The sequence below is a fragment of the Mastigoproctus giganteus genome, chromosome 7, assembly GCF_048544385.1.
Source record: "Mastigoproctus giganteus isolate SK-2022 chromosome 7, ASM4854438v1, whole genome shotgun sequence".
NCBI lineage: Eukaryota > Metazoa > Arthropoda > Arachnida > Uropygi > Thelyphonidae > Mastigoproctus > Mastigoproctus giganteus.
Window position 1 is genome coordinate 757,708 of NC_143581.1, and position 25,948 is coordinate 783,655.

Sequence of the window (25,948 nt, forward strand, 5' to 3'; positions counted from 1 at the left end):
AACGCCTAGATACTTCAGCTGGCTCACAAATTTGATGGTTACATCGTTGATTTTAATTTGCGGGGGTCTTCGTAGTTGTAGGGTCCCCTTCAGGAGGATCGATGAGGTCTTGTATGACTATATTATCAGCTGGTTCTTTGATGTCCATTGCTGCAGTGCCCAATTTGCCAGCATCTCCAATTGGGCCCTGGAGTCCGCTTCTACAGTTAATGTCAAGTCGTCCGCAAAGGCGTGTGCTCCCACAGAACCGAGGTCCGTCGTCAGGAATTCATCGAAGACCATTGTCCACAGGAGCGACCCCAGCGGACATCCTTTGTGCACCTCTCTTGTTATTTTTTGATAGTGTTCGTTGATTTCCACTTTTCTTTGCTTTAAATAGCTTTCAATGACTTTGTACAGGTTAAGAGGCACATCAGCCTCCCTCAACCTTGCCAGGACGCTTGGCCACTGAAGTGAATCAAACATCCCAGCAAAGTCAACAGAGATAAGCAGCAGATACTTTAAGGATATTCCAAGATCTACAATCCTGGAATATCCTTAGCAAGTTTCCCAGTGAGTCCATAGTTGAAGATCTGATGTGAAGCCATACTGGTTTCCTGCATGTAGGCCTGCTGCTTCATAGTGTTTTATAACTCTCATATGGAGTAATCTTTTATACAATTTGCTTGCCACTTATTCATATCGACACAGTGCGATGGTCGATATGAATCCGGATAGTCTTGATTTTTGGTAGGATTTTTTTGGAATTAGTTTTAAACTTGCTGTTTTCCATGCAGTTGGGAAAAGTTCTGTTTCCAAGCATCCATTGTATAGTATGAGGATTAGATGCGGCTTGTATTCAACGGTTTTCTTGAATATTTTAGGCTCAATAAGATCGAGGACCGGGCATTTTCTATTTCTCACCCTACTAGTGACCACGATGAGTTCATCCAGGGTGAAGGGGGAACTCAATCGCCTGGCTGCTGTAGTTATCGTTTCTGTCACATCTGTTGCTGAGCTGGTAAGGTTGGCATATCTGGATTTTGATATATTGTGTCGAGTATGTTATTCATCGACTGCTCCCAGATCGTGGTAGGGTCTCCCTGCCGAGTCCTAGTGATAGCATTCACCTCCCCCCCCAGGGAGCCTATTGGTCATTACCTTGTAGACAATGCCCCAGGGGTTAGTGTTCCCTTCTGTGGAGACCAAAGACTCTCAAAAGCGTCTTTTACTTGTCTTTATGGCGTCAGTATACTGGTTTCTGTTTGTCTATATCTTTGCCTCAGGGCTTCGGCCTCATTGCTAGCCATGTTCTTCGGCCCTTCTGGAAGTCCTTCCTAGTCTTGTTCATTTGTCGCCAGAGCATGGCAATGTCCCGGATTCAACAGGGGACTGCACCCAGCCAGGGGTGTTTCTTCCTGATAGTTTGGTTGCTGATGTCTATCATCAGTTTAGTAGTCGCCTTCTGCAGTTCGTTCGGATTATTCTGTGGATCTAGGGACGGAGGTTTGTTGTTAACCACTGTAGTAAGTAGCTCTTTTTATTGGGGCCAATCTGCCTTGGCAACTGCATGTCTGTGGCGTGTTTGTATATCTGCTGTTGTTCTTGGCAACGTTCTTGTTATTTTGCAGGTGATGACTCATTGGTCCGGGGTGGTCCAAGCGTCCTACACCCCTCCAGTCGGTCACGTGATTCGCCAGGTTCCTATTTGCTATGGTGATGTCAATGGTGGTCTCTCAGAGGGTGTTGCAGAATGTTGGCAGCTGGTGCGGTTGGTTCAGTACAACAAACCGGGATCCTATCAGATAGTTTTCGAGTTGCTGCCCGTTTGCTGTTCCCCTTCTGTCGGCAGTAGCGCTGTGCCATAGTGGAGAGCGTCAGGTTATATTCGCTCCTATAATTATTTTTTCATTCTGTAGTGTTTTGGAGACGGCGCAGGTAGTTGATTGTGGTCTCAATTTCCTGGCCTGGTCTGCTGTAAAGGGCCACTACAAATAAGGGAGCCCAGTGCTGTAAAGTGTAAAGTGTATTTAGGGTCAAGTGGCACCAGGGGTTTCCCCATCTCCGTGTAGTTTACATTGTGGGTGAACCAGTCGACTGGAAAAGCCAGAGATTTAAAAGTGAATGGACTTTGTATAGCCCAGTGCTGTGATGAGCTGGGCACAGGTAGTCCAGGTCGTGCACAGTTGAGTTATTTTTGTTGCAGTAACACCAATATCATTGTGTATCATTGTATCCTAGTCAGAAACACCAATATAAATTGTCCTTCTCCATGTGTACGTCTGCGCGGTATCGTCACCGTCCTCCCCACACTGGGTGGAAAAGGCCTGGGTTAGAATATCGTCGATGACGCGAGGAACTTTAATGGGCTTTTTTCACTCCGTGGCTGAGTTAGTTGGTCTCAGGCGTAGATAGCAAGGTTTTTCTCCCCAGTTACTGGGGTTTTTTCGTCCAGCAAAACAGACCATAGAACATACGCAATTTACAGACACAAATAGGTTAATGTATTTAATTACGGGCAACCCTAAAATGATAATAATATGTCCTCCTCCTCCTCCGTGTGGACGGCCTTATATTGCAGCAGATACCCACCACCCGCTTTGCGTGAACGTATGGCTCCTGCTATATGATTACATTGGTGTCTTCCTCATCGGCCCTGACGCCGATTTATCTGCTACTGTTTTGGCTCGTTGCGTGTTAGTCTGTATTATCTTAATTATTGCTGTATTATACTCTTTATTTCTTGTCCCCATAATCGATTCTATTTTGGTATGCTTTTGGCTTTAAAGTAGACTGGGCACTTGGGGTCCTTGACTGAATGCGCATGTTCTATTTTCATTCCCTTACAGTTAGCGCAGGTGGCTTCCTTGTCTTTGTGTGGACAGTTTTTAAAGGCATGTCCCTTCTCTGTGCAGTGTCCACAAGTTGGAACTGTCTTGGTGCAGACATGCGTAGTGTGTCCAAACTTGCAGCATCTAAAGCATTTCGGAACCACTACTCGCTCCCGAAAGCGGTAAGTGCCCCAATCAATATATACCCTTGTCCTGTCCTTTAAGACTTGCCACGCTTCCAGTATAAGCTCCACGCTCCAGTTGTTGTGTACTCCTCCTCTCACCTTTATATGAAACTTTCGGGTTATTACTTCGTGTGTTTCCTTGTCCGGTATTTCCCTTTGCAGATTCCTGAGGTAGAGCTCTTCGGCCAGCTGGGCGGCTGTGACTTCTGGATTGACGTCATAGATTATTATTGATGGTCCCTTTTGCGCGGCTGAGCCGTTAATCCGAGGGTGTCTACCTTGGAGTTTTCTGTGATACTTTGTATTTCTTGTCTAGTTTCGGTTTCAGTTACCAGTCCTACATTTCTCATCTTCCGTGGCCGACAGGGCTAGCCGGGTGGGTAAAGTGCCTGCTTGGCAACCCAAAGGTCACGGGTTCGATTCCTACCTCGGGCTTGGATCAAAGTACTACAAAAACCTTGGGAGGTGCATTATGGCCACAGAAGCCTATTCGCCAACAACTACCAAAAAAAAATCATCTTCCGTATTCCTTTTATTCTTGTATTTTTAAGATCCTCCCTCATATTACTAATTGTTTTTGTTTTTAATTCCTCATTAGAGGGGATCTTGCCTGTTTCCTTTGGTCGGCATATTACCAGGTTTGGTGTTGGTTACAGTGTTTTCCTCTTCTGGTGCGTCTCTGCGGTTGGTTGGGTTTCCATTGCTATTGGGATCCTCAGCGCTTCCAAATATGTCAGGGCGCGCTATGGTGTTTGTTTTGTCCCAGATTCTTTATATGCTTGTAGCAGTGCGTTAGCTTTCTGGCTTTCTACATATGTGTCATGGAGAATCGTCTCAATTTTGTGAAATATAGTCACTATATTCGACCTGAGTCCTGTGGATACCCGATTGGGATTGTCCTTAAAGATATGTTCTAGGGCCGTTTTCAATATGAAGGTTTTCTCATAGACTGTACCCTCGGGCAGTGTGTGGTCCAGGGGCGGCTCCTGCTGTTTATTCTCATTTATATCTCTTTGGGGCGCTAGTAGTTCCGGTTGTTCTCTTGTTTCCACTATGCACTCTTCTTGTACGTGGACTACACCTCTCCTAGGTTAGCATGGCTTCGTTTATCAAACTGCGTGGAATACACCTGGCTGTCACTAACGTGCCACCTTCTATTACCATGCAGTGGGCAAGGCATCAAGTGGGAGTCAAGCAGCAGTTTGGGAGGGGGGTTCAAGGTTGAGAGGGAAGGGCTCCCTTGCTCATTCGCTGGCTTTTTTCAGCATCAGTATGCAACGAATTTCGCGCGGGCTGCGCTTGATAACTTTTTCAGCCTTATGTAGGAAAGACCTGAGCAGGTATGGCAAATTTAGAATTTGCATTTTGAGCATTTAATGTATGCACTTTTGATTTCTTTTTTAATTTAGTTTTTGCATAATCTGCATTTTTAGAACGTGTCACTCCTTCCATAATTGACAAAATAAATGAAAGTGAAGACTACGTATTTGGTGGCCACACAAAACTTAATCAATCTTGGTCACTGAGGCAAAACAAAGCTTTCTCCAATTGTGTATGGGACCTCCTGCTGTAGAGTATTGCTGCAGGCACGGGGAGGTGACATTAAACGGAGAGAGAGACAGCGAGGGGAAATGTTATTGGTCAGCGAAGCTAGTGTCCACTAACTGCCAAGAATAACTTATACAAGAGGCTATTCAACAATAACTACAAGCTAGCGTCCATCTCCGAGAAGTGCATTGTCCCAAGCCAAAAAGAAAAATATACAAAATACTTAACTTTTGCTGGAGCAATCAGCTGAAACTTTGTGCACCAGTAGACGGGCCTTCACCGATGATTACTGGATCACTTGAATGGTCGAACATTTAATATAATTCACTTAAAAATTACCTTCGATTAAGAACGCTAAACACAAACATGGTATACTACTAGGCGCCACGGGTTGTCCATGAAGGTAGTCGATTTTCCTTTTGTCAGGTTGTAGAGCTGCCACACCGCACAATCTCCAGGTCCGCGGAGGGGTGCCCACCAGGGCCTGTAGGGCATGAATGTTGACAGCACCTGGTATCGGTTTCTTTCGTGGGATGGCAGCATATGCAGCATTTGTGATGATCTTTGTTACGACTCGTTGATGGAGATCTGGGCAACCAGTCTGTGGATCCTGGACTTGAAGTGCTGAGTGCCAGCGATTAGGTTTTCCCAGAAGAGGGGCCAGTCTGCTTTTGCCAGAGAGTATCTTCGCATTTGTTGTTTGGGAATTATTGTGGTCTAGGGATCTTGGCATTTGGAATGTGATTGCTTGGTGTTCTGATGTTGACCTGTTGTCTTGTACAGTCCAATTTCGACATTGTTTATTTAGATTTCAGCAAAGCTTTTGACTCAGTCCCATATGAGTGATTGCTTTATAAGCTGGAACAGGTTGGAATCACTGGGAAAATCCTTAGATGGATAGCAGGATGGCTTCAGGGCAGGAGGCAGAGGGTTGTGATAAATGGCTATTCCTCAGATTGGGTTGATGTAAGAAGTGGGGTTCCCCAAGGATCAGTATTAGGACCACTGTTGTTTTTAATTTTCATAAACGACATCGATGAAGGGATAGAGGGCATGATCTCTAAATTTGCAGATGGTGTTAAAATTGGCAGGGTAGTTAAGGATCACTGTCAAGCTGAGCTTCTTCAGAGAGACCTAGATAGACTTCAGGAATGGTCAGAAAAATGTCAGCTGTGCTTTAATCCAACAAAGTGTAAGGTATTACACCTGGGAAACAGTAAGGGTGAAAGACGGGTAACTCGCCTGGTGAGATCGGCAAAAGGGCGTCCTTATGAAGAAAGACTTCGAATATGTGGGTTGCAGAGTTTGGAAACTAGACACCTTAGAGGAGATTTGATTGAGGTGTTTAAGGCTCTGAGAGGCATCAGTAAAATGAATGAGGACAAAATTTTCAAGATTATAAATGATGCTAGAACTAGGGGACATAAATTCAAGTTACGGGGGGGGGGAATGTTTAGATTGGACTGCAGGAAGTTTTATTTTAGCCAGCGAGTTATAAATTACTGGAATAAGTTGCCTTCATGGGTGGTAGAGGCTGACAGTTTGGGGAAGTTCAAAGGACATCTGGATAGTTCCTTCGGGTGAGGGAAACGCATAGGATGATAGGTTTAATTTCCTTTTCTTTTATTATTCAGGTTTTTTTTTTTAATTTTATTATTGTTTTATTGTTTTTTTTTTTTTTTTTTATTATTGTTTTATTGGTTTTTTTTTTTTTTCTGGCTGGTGCAGCATAAGCCATAGGCTTTCTTGCACCATGCCTCCATTACTAACACTAATAGTAAATTGGAGATGTCTTGCTAGCGATCTGGCTGCGAAGGTGACATCGATGGTCGCCTCCCAAAGAGTGCTGAAGAAGGTTATAAGTTATTTGTGAAGTGAATAAGTTAAGTTTCGTTTAAAATTTCGTTATTTCGTGAATAAGTTATTTGTTTGGTTTAGCATTTCGTATGGACTGTTTTTGTAAGATATTCCTCCAGGTATTGCCCATTCATTGAGCAGCGTCGTCCTTCAGTTTCACTGAACCAGCTGGGTAATCGGCAGTTCATGTCAGCACTGATGAGTATTCTAGCATTGGGGAGCTCGGTGGATAAGGTTTGTAGGTAAACTATGGCCCGGATGAATGTCGTCTCCAGGTCTAGGTCTGGAGTATATAGAAACAGCGTGGAATTCGCCGACAGGACTGATGGTGTGTGCACAGGCTGCCCAGGGGAGGCAGAGATGGGAGATTCTGGTAACCGTGAAGTCTGGGTTACATACTAGGATTGCAACCTTGGGGGTGTCTTTCTGGCATTGCACAATTTTATAGGGTATCCTCTCACTTCTTTGGCACGAGTGTAGGGTTCTTGTAGCAGAAGTATATCCTCTGACTGTTTGGTCGTCCCGGAGTATAAACAGAAAATTTATTTATTTATTATTTATTTATATCTATATTTTCTTTGTCCGCTTTGAGGCGTAGTTGGCTTGTAACTGCAATTGTCCTTTGTGCGTTGTTTTGTAGGAAGTTCACTCCGTTGTTATATTGTTTATGCTACGCACCCATAATTGATTCTAACTGGTGGAAGCTCTTTGTTTTTAAGTAGACTGGGCATTTATTATCTCTGGTGGAGTCTGAGTGTTGCTTGTTATGCTCTTTGCAGTTTACACAGATTGCCTCTTCTGATTTGTTTGGGTTTGTATGAAATTCATGGCCCTTTTGTGCGCAGTGGCCACAAATTGGTATTTTTTGTGCACAGGTGTGCATGGTTTGGCTGAAGCAACAACACTGGAAACATTTAGGCACAGCCACGTATTCCTTGAAGCGGTGGCTGCCCCAGTTTATAACGATTCTGTTCTGTCGTTGTATGGCCTGCCAGGCTTTTGGGGTTAGTTCGACCACCGAGTTGGTTGTGGTACCTGTTCGGGAATTGGTCAGGTGTTTTGGTTTTATGAGTCGCTGGGTCATCATTCGGGTATGTCATCTGTAGGTTTTGGTAGAGTTCGTTTCTAATTGCGGAATTATCCAGATCTTTGCGAACATCAAATATTACAATTGATGGGCCTTTTTCCTTTGAGGTCTCCGCAACCAACCCCAGGGTTGGAATTTTGGCATTTTTTAGGATTTGTGTGGCATCGCCCTCTGTTTCTGTCTCGATGATGAGCCCTGTGTTTCTAGTTTTTCTTATTGACTTTATTTTTGTGGTTTTGACTTTATTTTAAGGTCGCCTGTAAGGTTTGTTATCGCTGTGTCCTTTATCTGTTCACTTGTTTGTGTGGCCTCTGTGGATGCTGGCTTTAGCAGGACCAGGTAGGGTTTTGGTAGGAGAGTAAAAAACTTAATAAAGTATATCATCTTCTCACCGAGAGGCACAAGTAAACCTCAATCCAACAGTCTCTCTGGAGCTCTCAATTGTGGGGCATCTTCTCGTCGCCGCTCATTCAATTCTTAGGGGTGATAATGGGCGAAAACCTGACTTATAAGGATCAAATCCAGTAACTGCGCTCAAAAGCGCTAAGGACCTTCTGAAGCATGAAACTCTACCTCTGTAGATCTCATAATAAAGAAACTGTCAGGAAATTTGTCTTCTACTACTTCAGCTCAATCATCAGTTACAGTACTGAGGTCTGGTCCTCAGCTCCTTTGTCCAGCCTGAAGACGCTTTGGGGTCTAGAATTCTGGGTCCTCAATTGGGCCAACAATTGGGCTCACCTTCCCTATACAACATCAAGATCGCATCTCTGTAAAAATCTAAGCTACACCCTAGCCCAGCATTTGGCATATGCTCGGAAGCTCACAATGGCACTCAATCTGTGCTTTGCAGTTCACGACTTCATCAACATCTGGGAAATCGTGGGCTGGAAAATCCCGGGTAGAGGTCTCAGAAATCCTCCAGTTCTCTCCTCAAACCTGCAGAAGCACTCGACCTTCAAGCAGCACTTTCCCAACAGCATCATTGCCGCACTGAGCTCCGCCGACATTGATTTTGATCTGTGGTCTAGTGATGCGGCATACAGGAAAAAAAAAAAAAACTTAAAATCGATATTCATGTGCCGTCAGCATTCCTGCAACTGTCATTGAAACTAATACTGGCTCGAAGTGAAAGATGTCTAGACTGGCTCAACAGATCGTACTCCATGATAAGGCCCTATACCATCAGCAGATCGGAAGAACCAGTTCAAAGGCAATTAAATTAATTTTATGTTGAAGAAAGCAAAGAATTCGCTGATTTTTGTATTGTATGCATTATATTGTTGTTCTATGTATTTCATTGATATTGTATGTATTCTATGGATGTTCTATGCAGCTTTTATGTAAGTAAATATAATGTCTCAAATTAGATTGTTAGATTCCTCTGGATGTCTGTAACGGGAATTGTAACCTTGTAAAATTTTGTGAATAAAGAATTTTATTATTATTATTATACGAAATGAAGAAAAAGGTAACAGCAAATAATGAACACTTTCCAGCACTATTTCATGTATACAATGAAGAAAACACATGCAGCCTTCTGGGCGATCCACCAGGAGCTTGTTGGTTGTCAGAATACATCCTTCATTTGCAAATACATTGAAAGGTGCCTCACGCCCATTGCTTAATACGCATCTGAGATATGGTCCTCAACCCGATCAAGCATTGCAAAGAAATTCTTGGCAATTGAATATTGGGTTCTGAGGTGGTTGAACAGGATCCATGGTAACCCATTCACCATCTCTAGATCTACACTACATGCAAACATGAACACGATACCATGGAAAATCAAAATTCTGGAAAAGAGCTTCATCACGCTTGCCAGACTACTGACTAATAGGATAGATTCCCCTAACGTGCAAGAAATCATCTCGGCATCAAGTATCCATCCTAAAGAGCGACATAATCGACGTTATAGGTCGACTCTTACCAACCTCGTCTGCCTTAGGGACAAGTTCCCAGCGAATATTATTGAATACTTCAACCAGCTTCAAATTGACCCCAAAAAACTATTGGGATGACAAGAAATACAGGAAGAATCCTGACACGATCATGTCACTCCATCTACCAGTCCATCACATGCTATCTATGGACGCATACATTCAGAAACTCCTGTACTTGAAGATTTTTTTAATAGAGTGTAACTGAATTCACGTTGCAAACTTAATTTTCCTGTGTATAAATGTTCAAACCAAAGTTATCTCCCTCATGTTAATCTATATATACACGTACTTATACTATGCCAACTTGTCAAATGCATTGTCAAACACTATCAACCGTCCTTTTAATGCAAATGTTTTTTCTAATTCTGTGTACTTCCTTCTAGCGAACCAGCTGTTCAGGGGTGAAATCAAACTTAATAAACTGAATAATAATAATAATAATAATAATAGTACTTTCCAACTGAACTTCCAGTGATATCACGGTGGGGTGGAGTCTATTATCGTTGCTGCAGGAGAGGGTGGGCGCCTGAGGGTTTGAAGTGGGATCCTCAAAAGTAAATGTCCCAGAAATCGGGAGAGCTGATGTAGCATGTAATCAGTTTTATGGACATCATTATTATTATTATTACTATTATAATTGTATTAGGGTTATCCCTAATCGATTACATAAACTCGTATTGTGTCTGTAAATTGCGTGTGTTCTCTGGTCGATTTCCTGGACAAAAAAAAAAAAAAAAAAAAACAGTTTCGGGGGGGGGGGGACCTTGCTATCTACGCCTGAGACCGACTAACTCAGCCACAGAATAAAACCAGCCCATTAAAGTTCCTCGCGTCATCGACGGGATTCGAACCCGTGCCTTTTTCACCCAGTGTGCTACACGCGAAAACAGTTTAAACTCCTTATAAAAGAAGTTTTTGTACCCCTTTTGGCCCTGAGGGTTGATTTTTCCGCTCAATTTATCGGCCCCCGCCGCGTGGAGGCACGAGTAATGCCACGAGTGACCAAGCCGTGTGTTATTGGGGTTGAAAATGAAAAATTCAAAAAAACCTTTTTTGTTAATACTCCGGCAAGACTACCGGGTCAGAGGAGTTCACAATAAATTATCGATACAGACATTAAGCGTATTGAACAGTCACGGGCTTGAACCCTGGTCCACCCAAAGAGCGCGTGCTATTACACTCACGTTCCTGATCACTCGTCTATGTCAGGCCTACAAAGGAAAGGTGACTCTCTTTCCTGGCTTCGCTTACTGCTTGTAAGGTTGAAGTTTTATAACTTAACAGAACGAAGTCTTAGCTAAATCCAGTGACGTAACTATGCCAATGCGGTGCAGGGGGTCACGACCAAAAGGGGGTTCACTGCCCTTCTGCCCGAATAAGTTATGTTTATGATGAACAATAATTTTTTCACAAGTTTTTTTCATAGCTGCTGCTTTCAGGGCAATTTTTAAGGATTTTTATTTTTACCAAAAAACAAACATTTTCAGAGGACCCTCACTATCTTTGCATCGGGGGCCCACTTTTTCTGCTTACGACACTGGCTAAATCGAAGATGATTCCTTTCTAAGAAAACCCTATGAAGATCTCACTCGGATCGTTTGTCCACGGAACGCTTGGCACTGCGCTCGGCCTCGACAGATGCTAGTTCATGTCCTCGCTGGTAACGCAGTGGTAATCGCCATTCTGTTTTCCTCACACCAGGTGGGAAAAAAGCCAGGTTCAAATCCCGTCGATGATGCGAAGAACTTTTATGGGCTTTTTCACTCTCTTGCCGAGTTACTCGGTCTCAGGAGGGACAGCAAGATTTCCTCCCCTTCGGAAAACAGACAAACTGACCACAGAACACTCGCGTAATAACACAGACTTAATACCCACTGGTAGATGAGGTAATTCGGTAACAGTTTAGTGCTGTGTTCTTGCGCAGAGAAGCAAAGAGCACGCTGAGCTTTGGAAGTTTTTTTTTTTCTTTTATTGCGGAGCTTTTCGACATGAGGCTTGCGTTTTGAACTGAACGAACGAACGAAACCTTGTGTGGCAACCCTTGACAGAGGCGAATTTAAAAGTGTTTAAAAGTGGGAGATATAAAGAGCGCTCATGCGCGTTTTCAGCTGCCTCGAGACACGAGGGGAGGAAAATTGTTCTCCGATATTCCTTTTGTTCAACACGACGAGAAACGTTTCATTTGCATATTCGATTCGATTCTCTGCAATCCCGTGCAGGGCCGGCGAGTCACCAGTTGTCTGTCATTTGTTGGGGCAGAGCAGATTGCAATTTGGTACACTTTTCTTGAAAACCCGTGCAGTTCCTGGGAGTCACGCTTCATGCAGTCAAGCAAACTTACAAAACGCGTCACTGCGCGGACTGTGCGATCGCCACCTTCAGGTCCTTGGCCAGATGGGAGACGTCTGCGACACTGTCCACCATCTCTTGCACGGCCGCCACAGAGGGGAACTGCAGAGCCGCCTTCTTCGTGCTGGTCACTACGGACTTGAGCGAGTCACACAGGCTATTGGCGCACTGCATGACCTTGTTCTTGACCCCGAGGTTGACTACATTTCGAAGCACCGTGTCGCCGATGTAGACCAGCTTGTGAGCGCTGATGATGACGAACTTCGTGTGTCCGATGAACACTTTCGGGGGTTGGTTTTTGTCGATGGTCAGCATGAACGCGTCGATGGCGTTGGTCAAGAACGACATGTGCGTGTCCATCTGGTTGCTGTAGAACTGCAGCACCTGCAGTTCTGCAGTGTTTAGGTGGTTGGAGCCCGTCTCCGAAGGCTGAACAGTAAACTTGCTGACATCATCGTCCACAGGGATCTGCGACTCCTTCACCAAGTTTTCGAAAGACTTGTGCAGTTGTTTGGGCAAAGCCGCTTTGATTTCCTCGTTCTCCCTCTCGATGGCTTCTTTGGATTCCAAATTCACGTAGTCGTAATCATTGGTCAGCTGCCTGCTCTCGCGGTCGGCCAGGATAGAAATGGGTCCCGAGGCGGGAGGAGCGGGCAAAGGGCGTTCTTGAACGTTCTGTCGATTCAGAGAGTCCGTCTTGTTGCTCAATCTCTCCGGAATTTCGTCCGTCTTTGGGATCACCGTTCTTCCGGCCACAATGAGTTGCGACCGTTTGAATATTAGGGTACAATTGCCTTGGATGAAGGATGCGACCTGTCGAACATCCTCCACGAGTCCTCGTGCGCATGCCACTAATTGGTCCAATTCGTCCGGGGTGCTGGACTCATCTGACGTGGTCAGTTTGGTGATCTGCCACGCCTTCTCATCGAGCGACTGCGTCGTTGCCAACACGATCGTGTTGGAATCCAAGAGGGGCTTCACCAGTTTGCCCAACTTATGACACAAAGTCCTGTCAGGAGCATGGCTGGAATTCGCCAGAGCCCCATGCACAAAGGCGAGGAATTCTTTCAAAGCACCACGTAGCCTGTGACAGGTCATCTTGATGTCGTAAATTTTAACTTCCATGTTTTCTCTCTTCCTCCAGGTGGCGCTGACAAAACTGAACAGTTTGGAAATCGCTCCCTGCACCTCTTGGTGGAGCTTCACTAACATCTCCATCGCTGCATCCAATTCGAGGGGTAGTTCTTTGCCCTCGATATTGGGGAAGTTCTCCTTGAAGTCGTGGGAGTCGTTGCTGGATGAGGAGAGCCTTCGGTCACTGTCCACCTCGTCGTTTTTAGGTAGGGAGCCAATATCACGCGTGACTTGTGGTGGCACGTCATACACTCCTTCGCTCACCTGGGACTTCATGGGTCTTGGAATGGGAGGAACGTCATAGAACTGCGCGACGATGTTTGACGGTATGTTGTAGAGGTCAGCGGCCAATTTGAGGGATGGTGCCGTACTGCTGATTAGTGGCCGCATGTTGAGTACCGCGGCGTGATCGATAGGCCTCTGGGGACCAGTGGGTGGGATATCGTACACCTCGTGACACTGCTCCAAGCTGGAGCGGTTGGAGTCGCACAGGCTGGACAGCGAGAGCGACATGTTCAAGCTAGACTGGCTGCTGGAAGGTGACAGCATCGAAGACGAGCTCGTCGACATGACGGAGACCCCGCTGGATCGTTTCGAAGGGGGTACATCGTAGGTTCCACGAGCATTGTGTGAGTGAGGCAACGGAACGTCGTACGCGTCCGAAATGTGCGTGGTCACGTAAGAGGATGGGGTGTCGTACATGCCGAGATTTTCCTTTGGCTCTACCGAACGAGGCGTCGCAGGAACGTCGTATGCTCCTCCGATGACAGAAACGTCCCCGTTTGCAGCTGGAACGTCATAATCGTAAGCTTTGGGCACGTCGTAAGAGGGCACGAGAACGTTGCTGTTCCCTTCGTCACATATCGTCTGCCGGGGAACGTCGTAAGGTAATGAGTGGAACTTGGGTTCGTCGTAGGAACCGTGACCTCTAACCAGTCGAGGACTGGGTGGTGTGTCGTAGCTACCTGGAAAGGAAGCAAAGAGAAAGTTATCGGATTGGCCAAATGATGCAAAGAAGCAAGCTTATGTAGTAGCCTCAGAAATAAAATAATAATAACAATAAATAATAACAAATAAATCAAATTTTAATTGAATTTAAACTCCTAAAATGATTTATTATAATTCATACAACGAGCAGATTATTTAAGTCGAGTCCAAAGGCATTTTTACTAGCTGCTTGGGTTTAAAAATGACCACTATGTTCCCAGGAAACACGGTGGATTTGGCTAACAATCTAGTAGCCATACAGACACCAGAAGCTAATGGACACAAGTCTACTGTTATGGCTCAATGGAACACCACCAGAAGTAAAATAACTTGCCACGACCACGCTTCTCATGACAGGATAAAATAAAATAAAGAGAAGCCGTTACTGTCCCCTCCTTTACTCCAAAGACGCCTTTCTGTCAGTGTTAAGATAGTCAAGATTAAGAGATGGCAACAACCGGTGATGAGATGCCTCAACCAATGAAATCCTTTATATTTTGAAATAAAGTACAGTACAGCACTTTTTGATAAAATGATATCTTTCTTAATTTGAGATTCCTCGGTATTCCACAACTTTCAAGTACGCAAAAAAAAAAAAAAAAAAAACCCTGTTAATTCTGTACCTTTCAGGTTAACCCCAGACACAAGTCCCTGCCTTAGCTTTAAAATGTAAATATCACCCCCACCCTAGCTTACTGCTATCCAGAGCGTGGCAGTAACTTATCTAATGGAATAAAATAAAATGAAGAGTCATCCTCGCTTCCTTATCCTTTCCGCGACACCGAGCATTACACGAACTATGACAGCATCATCAGTTGCTTGAATCTTCTGCACAATTCGCACCTTCAGTTCAGACCTGTTCCCGGTTTTCACAAAAAAACCGGGAACAGGTCTGAATTGAAGGTGCGAATTGTGCAGAAGATTGAAGATGGCCCCACAAAAATAAGTGGGATGCAACGAATTCATGTTTACCCGTGCTGTATGGGCAATTGCCCCATCACTCTGGAAACACATTAGCGCTTCATCACGTGGGACCAAAACATTTTCCAACATGGATCCAAAACGCTCAGTATTTGGGTAACAGACTTTCTTCGAGGCATTGCTCTCAAAGAAATACTGTCCGTGAATGCCGAACGGTGCAATTCCCCACCGCTCTGTCGCGGTTTCTGTCGGATCGACATCGAAAGTTCTGTTTATTAACAGCACCGTTTCCGTGGTGCTGTTAATAAACAGAAGGCACCAGCTGCTGGCCCAAAAAGTAGTTATTACGAATTAAAACCATCAGTACGCCACGCTCCACCCGGTATATGTTATTCAATTATGCAAAAGCCCGAAATCCCGTGAAAAACGTCCAAATGTTTTCTTACGGGAACGTTGTATATTCTGCTCACAATATCAAGAATTACTTCGCACGATTTCCGTTGTGATACACCAAGTGCTCTAAATCCCATCGTTTAACAGATTGCAAAACCCGTTTTATAATCGCATTCTTTTCCATATTTTTTATACATGTTAAAAAGAAAAAAAGAGGTTTAAGCAAAAGGAAGAATCCCATCAACATTTAGCTTACTCAATCCATTCAAAGCCTTAAACACCTCAATTTACATCACCTGGGCAAGTGCCTAGTCTCGAGACGCCGCAATTTGCAGATGGAAGTCTTTCTTGGCAAGAGAACCTCTTTTGTTCTCCTAACAGATCTCGTTGTCCTTCTCTCCACTGGTTCCAGCAGCTCCACATCCTAAAATGAGGCCTCCAGACATGTATGCAATGCTGAAGGTGTGGCCTGACCATTTCCTTTGCGATGGGATCTCATCATTATCCCGCTAGCACAATTCCTGTATATGAGGGGTGGCCAACTAATCGATCGCGGCTTTAATTTCGGTCGATCACGACGAGTTTTGAACATATATAAAAAATAGATTAGTCAAAATCTATGTGTTATTATTATTATGCACCCCGCTGCATACGCTTATTAAAAATACCATCAACTACGTGACTACTCTTGTCGCAGCGCAGCAGCTAAGCTTGTCTAGCGCACAGAGTACTACTCTGTGCTCTAGTGTAAATTCATGCAGTTACGTTGTGGAGAGCATAGTGTGAGTCGAATTCTTAGTTAGCTTACTTAATATTAATAACTGGACAGTATTTAGACGTTTATTTAATATCCCTTGACTTAAAACGAATACTACGAAAAAGAGTAAAACGTATCGTTTTCATCAAGAGTGGCAACTCGAACACTTTTTTTGTAACGATAAAAGAAAAATGTTCTTTGATTCGCAATGCTCCCGTGGCTAGACTCAGAAAAGGAAATTTAGAAAGGCACTTCAACGCACTCTGTGGTAAATACCAATCGGATTTTCCACCGAATTGTGACCTTAGAAAAACTAAATTAGAAGAACTTAAATCTAGATTATTCGTGCAACAAAATTTCTTCTTGACACCTAATTTACAATCTAAAGCAGTAACTGTAGCATCATTTAAAGTGAGTCATCTTCTTGCAAAAAAATGCAAACTATTTTCTGATGGTCAATTCATCAAATACGCATTTTTAGAAATAACATTCCCTTTTTGAAAATTTTAAGAACAAAAATGAAATTAAAAGTGCCCTTCAAGATCTGCAATTATCTCGAAATACCGTGATGCGAAGCATCGAAAAATTAGTGAAGATGTGATCGAACAATTGCGTGTTCATATTGCTAGTTGGTGTATCCTTTTCTTCACAACTGGATGAATCTACAGACAGCTAGATTTTATTCAAACGGTTTTCGATGATTCTGCCACTAGAGAAGAACTGCTGGGTATGGTTTCGTTAAAAAAAAGAACTAAAGGTCTTGATATATTTAACGCAATCAAAAATTTTATTGAAAAAAGGATGGCGAATTCCCAGATGTTACCACTGTATCATCCACCAACAAGTGTTAGCCAGCAAAAGATTAAATTCTAAGTGTTATGGACACAGCTTTCAAAATCGTGAATTCCATCAGAGGACAATCTCTTCAAAGGAGACTTTTCAAAATGCAACTCGATGAAAATGAACCGGATCTGAAATTACACTCTCAGATATGCCACACAAGCTGTACTTGCAACCTGGGAGTCTAAAACGGTGATGGAACTGATATTCGGGTGACACTCCAGTCAAATTCTCTGAAGATCTTATCAACCTAATTAAAGAAGAATATGGTTTCGGAGTAGATGTCCGTTCTCTGAAGACACGATGTCCCGCCTACTCATCTTTTATAATAACATGCCTTCCATCACAAACAGAAAAAGTGTTGAATCTAAGATCCCTTTTATCAGGGGCTCTAGTAAAACGCTTCACGGACAGACCATCAAGGGAGTCCAAAATCTCCTCTCCACCGGCATAGCAATCAGATACCCTGCTATCTACACATACTACGCTCTCCTCTCGTCATAGAATCCCCAGATCCCAACTGTTCAGTGTTTACCTTCAGAATTGCAGGAGTATAATTAGCAACCTAAACCACTTCAGAGCAATCCAAGGCTCACATATTTACGACATTTACCTGCTCACTGAAACCTGGCTCTCCATTGATATTGATGATCAGGAGATTATAGATGGACAATATACAATCCATAGAAAGGACAGAGGATCTCGTGGAGGCGGAGTAGCTATTATACATTCTAACCATATACTCTGTGCAACTGCATCAAATTTCACAAATATTGAATCAGTATACTGCCTTCTTCATCTTGGCAAGTTAAAGGTTTTAATAGTATTGCTTTATTTTCCACCTCCCTTAACTAATATAGACCTCCAGTACTTAGAAAGCTCGCTGGAATCAATCTTCTCACTAATTCAATCTGCCGACATAGCAATGGTTTTGGGTGACTTTAACTGTCAAATGGCCAATTTAGAATCTTCTTCTCCATCACTGCAGACTAGGGCTCTCTTTAATATGCTTCACAGCTATGGTCTGGAACAAATTTGCAACTTTCCAACCAGAGAAAATGCCTACCTCGACCTAATATTTTCCTCTACTCATATAGATGTTCACACCGACAACCCCATATTTCACTCGGATCATTCACCAATTACTTTTGACATCACAGTGACTTCTCATAACTTCAAATGCAGCTCCCGTACTCCTCGATTCAATTTCAGAAAGGCTGACTGGCCTCTGCTCAACCTAGCTCTAAGAAACGTAGACAAGCAGCTCGCTGACGCTATGGATGACATCGATGTGCTCACCAACAACCTGATTAACTGTGTCCATTCAGTTATATCTGACATTGTTCCTCAATCCCATCTTACCGCACGCTCTACCTACCCGCACTGGTATAATAGTGAACTAATACGTAAAATTAAATCCAAAGAATTCTACAGAAACAAATATAAGCAAACAGGTGACAGTCAATACTATGAAATATTCAGCCAACTCCGCAAAGAAGTGAAAACTCTCATATTAAACTCCTACAACATGTATACAGAGTCAGTTCAGGATAGTCTGCTTACTCACAGAGATATCAAACCATTCTGGAATTTCATGAAGCATAAGAACATAACCAGTAGAAAGTTACAACTCCGAAACGCAGATGGAATTCTCTTATCTGACGAATTCAGTATTGCTCAAGAGTTTGCCAAACACTTTTCCAGAATTCAAACAAATGATACATTGAGACCTGCCTCATTTCCTGACTTCACACCTGTTAAAGATGATATCCTCATTAATCTCTTTATCACTGATGAAGATTTAAACTCGGCATTAAAAAGCATGAAAAATGACTATACTAGAGGCCCAGATGACATTCCAGGCCTATTTTGGAAAAGGACTGTCACTACATTGAAACCCCTCATACTGCGGATCTTCAACCTGTCTCTCAGGCTGGGGAAGTATCCTAAGCACTTTAAGCAGGTCAATATAGTTCCTATTTTCAAAAAAGGTGATAAAAATGACGTATGCGATTACAGACCCATAACCTTGCAAAACAGCCTGGCTAAACTCTTCGACACAGCAGTGCACAAACATCTCTTCGAATTCTTCAAGCCTTTTATCGATCAGAATCAACATGGTTTCTGCAGTGGCAAGTCAGTAGTCACAAATTTACTTCCTTTCTGGCAATACACCTCTGAAGCTCTTGATAACCACCTACAAGTTGATGCAGTCTACACAGACATATCTAAGGCATTTGATAAAGTCCCGCACGAACAACTTCTGGAAAAACTTAAGCTATATGGCATCCGTGACCCTTTGCTCTCATGGCTACGGAGCTATATTACGCATCGTTTCTTGAGCGTTACATCGATCAAGTGAACTCAGACTGTTTTATACCACTAAGCGGAGTACCACAAGGCTCTCCCTTAGGTCCTCTTCTCTTCATTGTTTTCGTAAATGATCTTCCTTCTTTCATCTACACCTCCAATGTTCAAGTTGCTCTCTATGCAGATGATCTTAAGATCTACTCAGCAGTGAAGGAGACTACCGATTCTCAACAACTTCAATGTGCTCTCAATAAATTCTCTCTGTGGCTATCTCTGAATGGCTTGTCTGCTAACCCCTCGAAGTGCAAAGTTATCTCTTTCTCATCTTGCAGATCTCCACAACTAATGAATACGGAGTATAGTATTAACTCTGTGATCATCGAAAGGTGTGACCAAGTTAACGACTTAGGGATTCTCTTTTCCAGCAGTGCTAAATTCGATGCCCATGTCCTTAAAATCACCAGCAAAGCATTCAAAACACTGGGATTCATCAAACGGAACACATACAAGTTCAAAAACTACAGATATGCGGTTATCCTTTATAAAACTATTGTTCTGCCAATCCTTGAATTCAGTTCACCCATCTGGAATCCTCACACAAAGACTTTAACTAACAAAATTGAAGCAGTCCAAAAAAACTTTATCCGTTACCTTACGTACCGCAATCCTCTATTCTATCACTCAGTGTATTATGAATCGCTGTGTGATTACTTTCATCTAAGGCCTCTGTGCACCAGAAGAGTTACTGCTGACATCGCCCTCCTAGCCAAAGTAATCACTGGAATTTATGAAGCATCTGATATCCTGAGTAAAATAAACTTCAATGCTCCCTGTAGACAAGTCAGGAACCTTACACCGTTTCGCCTTGACTCTGCCAACACGGACTTAATGAAGTTCAGTCCACTGAACAGAATCAGCAAATCAGCAAATGACTCTCGCATTGACTTCTTTGACAACTCCCAATCACTGATGAACTCCATCCACAAGTTTGCCTCTTCACTTAAACTGCAAAGTGACTAGCTCACATCTAATTATTGTAGCTTATTATTTGTTATATTATTTTTCTATTCTCTAACGGATTAATTATTACTTGTTTTACCGGTAACTTAACTTAATACAAAAACCCCTTTTGTACATATGCTTTTATTGTTTGAATCTATATCAATGTTTATCGTCCTGTAGGATTTCACATTATTGTTATTATGTTTATTGATCTGATCTCAGATACACTGTTAATGGTTACCTGTTGTGTATCTTTTTATTAATAAAATAAAATAAAATAAAATAAAATAAAATGGACCCAATTTCGGCGAAGTCCGGACGGTCTATGACAGCCAAATCCTCTGCTTGCACCTTCACGATGGTGTGACTGATAGTAATCCTGCGTATAACCTCCATACACAAGAACATGGAGGGTGACCACCCAGGTGTGAACCAACGTAAGCAGGGGTCGAGATGTGGCGCCCACACCACATGGAGGAATGCCGGCCCTCTATGTTACCAGGCAGTACTAGGTGGTAGATGACTCTCATCAACTGGTGTAATACCAGCACTTTGTTTATTGGAGGCTTGAAGTGGTGGAACTCATGTTTAGTCTCTAGAGCTAAGTTCCAGTCAACCCTTCCCCACCTCTTCCATCATGCAGTATGATTGATGACTTTTGAGGTTATGATGAACGTCGTGGCGAGATCCAATATTCCTTACATTTCGACGGTACAGCTCTAAAACGGTGTTCGCAGGCCGGCCGCTAGTTAGTACACCGAACCAAACCTATTGGTAACTCTCTAGGAGGCTTCCGGATCTGTTAGTTTATAATCGTGCTACCTCTACTCTGCCAGATAGTGACTGGAGGGAGCCCGAGTAGTGTGAATGCGCGGAGCATTATCAAGGCCAGGTTATGTCAAGGATCTGAGTATATTCTTACCACGTGTACGCCAAATCCAAAAATTTCATTACCTCATACATCCCACCTACTTTTTCTTACTATTGAATACACCATGAATTGTCAAACTAATAGACCAAGCTTATCTGCTAAAAGATCTAAACCTCCCAAGCACTTCCTAATTCATTTCACAAATATACGTGGTCTCAATTCTAATCTCAACGATGTCCATTTCCACTTGCAGCCTGCCAAACCCCATGTACTTTTTCTGACAGAATCTCAGTTATCGGTTGATTCAACTACTGCTCATCTCAGATGCCCAAATTATTCACTGTATGATTCCTTTCGCCTCAAAAGTGGTACTTGTGCATATGTCCGTTCTGATATTCCCTGTCAGAGATTGGCAATTTGGAATCTCCTCTCTTTGATCTTCTCTGGCTTAAAATCTCTCTACCTGATTGTGTTAAATTCATCTGTTGTCTCTACCGTTCTTCCATACCCACTAATCACTTGGAGCTCTTTGACTTCCTCTCTTTGCAACTTGACTTTCTCCAGTCCAACTTTCCTAACAGTGAGGTAATTTTCCTTTGTGATTTTAATGTTCACAACTCCAGGTGGCTTCCGTTTTCTAGTCACACCGACCCAGCTGGTCGAGATACTGAGGCTTTTGCAATTACTAACGACCTTGCACGGATTGTTCATTTACCTACAAGAATACCGGACAATCCTAATCATACAGCCAATACGCTTGAACTTTTCTCACAAACAACCCTTCTAAGTACATGGTCGAAGTGAGAGGTCCTTTAGGCACTTCAGATCACAACTTGGTGATTGTCTCTTCTCCAATGGAACCTTTATCTCATCGCTATTCTCAACCTCGTGTTGTTTGGCCTTACAAGAATGCAAAATGTGATATTCTGCGAGACTTCTTTTCTTCTTTTCCTTGGTCGGATTACTGTTTCAAAACTTCTGATGTCAACTTTTGCTCAGATCGTGTCAGTGAAACTATTCTTGCAGGAAGGAAATCCTTTATCCCACACTCCACTTTAAAATCTCGTCCTTTATCTAAACCTTGGTTTTCCAATAAATGTGCTAAGGCTGTTCAAGAGAAGAATGTTGCATATCGTAATTGTCTTGTTTCTAATTCTTCAGTTTCATTTTCTGCCTACACCAAAGCTCGCAACAATTGTAAAGCAGATATTAATCAGTCCAAACTAGAGTTTGAACAGGCTAAGAGTAGAAAACTTGCTTCTTGCCCTAATGGTAGCCGAGCATTTTGGTCTCTTGCCAAAGCTATTGGCCGCAAATTTTGCCTATCTCAGCTCCCACCTCTGTCCAAACCAGATTGCTCTGTTGTCACTTCAGCCAAGGATAAAGTTGACCTGCTAGCATCCCATTTTTCTTCCAACTGATGTATTAATGATCTTGGTAAAACACTTCCCACCATTGCCAACACCCTCCATTCAATGCCTCCTGTAGTCTTCCGTCAAAAGGATGTCAGAAGGATTTTGACGAATCTTGATGCTAAGGTAGCTCCAGGTCACGATGGTATTTCTCCGCTTGTTCTCAAAACCTGTGCTCCTGAACTTACTCGTATTCTTTGTCGCCTTTCTTCACTTTCTTATTCCAAAGGTGTTTTTCCTTCTGCTTGGAAATTTGCTCGTATCCAGCCAGTTCCTAAAAAGGGTGACAAATCCCTCCCATCCGATTATCGTCCCATTGCAATTACTTCTACTCTTTCTAAAATAATGGAGAAATCAATTAACCGCCAACTCTTAAACTACCTAGAAACCTTCCGTCTGATCAACGATCGCCAGTATGGATTCCTTCAGTGTCGATCCACCGGTGATATTCTGGCTTATGTTACCCATTTATGGACTAATTCAATGGAAAGGTTCGGTGAAACACAAGCAGTTGGTCTAGACATCTCAAAGGCTTTTGTCGTGTTTGGCATAAAGGTCTTCTAAACAAGCTTCCATCTTATGGTTTGCCAATTGTTTTTAGTAAGGGGCAAGTGGGGCAAAGACATCTTAGTTGATTTCAACCCTTCTAAAACTCAGTCTTGTCTTATATCTCGCGAAAAGGATTCTTCTGCTTGTATGCTTATCTTTGGTGACACTCCAATTTCTAGGCAAGATGATGTATCTCTTTTGGGGATTACCCTGACTTCAAATCTCTCTTGGCAGAAGCACATTTCAAATATTGCTTCTTCTGCATCTAAAAAACTTGGTTTTCTCTTTCGCTCTCGGCGTTACTTTTCTCCCAAACAGCTGCTCCTCTGTATAAATCGCAAATCCGCCCTGCCGTGGAATATTGTTCCCACAACTGGGGCGGTGTTGCACCCAAAACCTCTCTCAGGCTTCTTGATTCCATTCAGAAGAGGGCAGTTAGGTTAATTAATGACTCATCTCTAACAGAGTCTCTCCACTCGCTGTCTCATAGACGTACTGTTTCTGCTGCATGCGTCTTCTACAGATACTTCCATGGGCACTGTTCTTCCTAATTGGCTTCCATAATTACCGCTCTCTCTTTCGGAACAGTCCGAAGCCAACATCCATTTACTGTCCAACTTCAAACCCACAGAACCAACTTTTCATCTTCCTCATTTATTCATTCAACTGCCGTTTTCTGGACCAACCTTCCTTCATACGTATTTCCTAAAAATGACAGAAGTTCAAGTGCAATGTCAACAAATATCTTCTTTCGTCTTCTCAACCTCCAACTCAAGCACAGTCCTAAGTACTACAGGTTCTAATACCTCTCGTGTTTGGAGTGTTCATGAAAAGAAAAAAAAAAAAAAAAAAAAAAGTGAAGTGTTTGAATCGGGGTAAGTTTCTACAGAGATTTCGAAATTTTCTGAATGAAATTTAAAAAAAAAATTGTTAATCGAAGTCGGGGGGGAGATGATTATCAGCATCTATAAGATACAGAGTGGTTGGGTGGTCTGGCTTTTTTGGCAGATTTTACCAGTAAATTAAGTGATCTGAATTTGGAATTACAAGGAAAAAATAAAAATGTGGATGGCATGATTAGTAATATTTCTGCATATAAATATCAATTTTTGGCAGTAGCTAAGGATCTGAAAGAAAAAAAATTCTATCATTTTGCAAACATGCAAGTTCATTTGCAAAAATATCCTGTTTTTGGATTTAACAGTGAGAAATATGTTTCTGAAATTGAGAAAGTTGTGGATGATTTTGAAACCAGATTCGGTTATTTTAAAACAGTTGAAAACATTGTTCAATATATTTCTTATCCATTTAATGTCGACTTAGATACGAAACAAATTGCAGAAAAATTCGCTGAGATTTTTTACACGGAGAAAATATTAGAGAGAGAGATAAATAATCTTTAATGGCCTTCACGGCCAAAAAGCCAGATCATCAGAAAAAGAGTTTTGGAAATATGTTTGCCGAGAAAAGTCCCGAATGTAAAAAAAAGCGGTGAACTTCGAAATCCCTGTTTCGGTTCCACATCTCTCTCTCTCTCTCTCTCCCTCTCTCTCTCTCTCTGTATGTGAATCGGCCTTTTCGTATTTGAAACAAACAAAGACGAAGAATCAGTCTGTTCTTGCGTACAGAAGATTCTTTACTGTTGCCCTTATCTCGGTATGTCCCCAATTTTGAAAGCTTAGCAGATGACACGAAGACACAAACTTCGCATAAATTAAAAATATAAATACATATATGAATTCTAACTTTTTTAACCACGTGCAATGAAATTCTTCAGATGGTAGATCGCGGCACATTTTGAAGAAAAAAAAGTAGATCGCGTCAGAAATTAAGTTGGCCACCTCTGCTGTATATCATCGACAAGACCCCATGATCTTGCCAATGATATACAGGAAAGCCTTGGCAGCCTGTCTGCGCTGCTCAGAGAACGTCGTATCAGAATGCGCATTTGTTCCCAGGTTCTTTTCATTTTCCACTGCCCTCAGTGTAGTACCACACAGTTAGTACGTTACTCCGGGGTTACTGCTACCCAGTGGCGTAGCCATGGTAGGGTCAGCTGGCACACTTCAACCAAAAATAACAGGTAGGTTAAATTAGGCAATTAGCACCTGTTTTGTGGATGTACTGCTTGTACCTTGCATTGAAGTTCAAAGTTTCTCAATTTCTCGGCCCATCTCACTAATTTTTCTAGATCTTGTTGTCCGTAGTGGACCTGCATGCGTACTGTTATGACATTGTGTTTGTGTGCTCCTGCTTTTTTTTTTTGGATACGGATCAACGCCACCGCCCTACTGAAGAAATGTCACCTCGCTTTTACGACGTGTTGGTGAGTTCAGTGATGTGAGTTTGGTAAGGATTGGTAAAGCGATTGTTAAGAAATAAGCGGATAAAGATTTACCGATTGTAAATTTGTTTTGTATGACATTTCTCCGTAGACTTTCAATGGTAATGTTGAAAGCACGTGGTATAAGTAAGACCAACATGGCTGCTGACTACCTGTACTTTTCCGTAGAGTCACATAGAAACAGCGATCGCAGCCATTGTACTTAATAGAAGAAGCCAATATGGATTCTTTATTGATGTTTTTGGAGGGAAAACTTTCTTGGTAGTGGCCACTTGTCCCTAACGCCATCTACATAGAATAAGTTAAAATAATATAATTGAAATGGAAAATATAAGACCCTCAAGGGGTCATAGTGTATGAGTGGACAGTTTTCTCATACCACACTATACATAGAAACACACTATGCTGCCACTGTATCAGGTACACCCCTGCTGAGCACACAAATGGTTTGTTCCAGGACATTGCAAGTCACATGACCACAGTTGGGGATATAAATGCAGCAGCCTTTCTAGTATCAGTTAAGCGTACAAACCGTAGCAAGAATGGAGAAAACGAGTGATCTAACAAACTTTGAATGTGGCATGGTAGCAGGTGCAAGACGTGCAAAGCATCTCTGAAACGGCAGTTCTCCTGAACTTTTCACACACCA

General features: G+C 42.6%; 1 protein-coding gene across 3 annotated transcripts in view; it reads right to left on the bottom strand.

Moving 5' to 3' along the window:
• Positions 1-10,959: 10,959 nt before the first annotated feature.
• LOC150082424 (breast cancer anti-estrogen resistance protein 1-like) overlaps positions 10,960-25,948 on the bottom strand; it is a 277,941-nt gene continuing 262,952 nt past the window's right edge. For 2 of the 3 annotated variants that reach the window (XM_090377491.1, XM_090377490.1), the window contains exon 4: positions 10,961-13,878. In XM_090377491.1, the coding sequence (XP_090233617.1) occupies positions 11,780-13,878 (2,099 nt within the window). In that variant the 3' untranslated portion in view covers positions 10,961-11,779. Of the gene's footprint in view, positions 13,879-25,948 lie in introns of all 3 variants that reach the window. The other variant, XM_090377492.1, reaches the window with a different exon arrangement.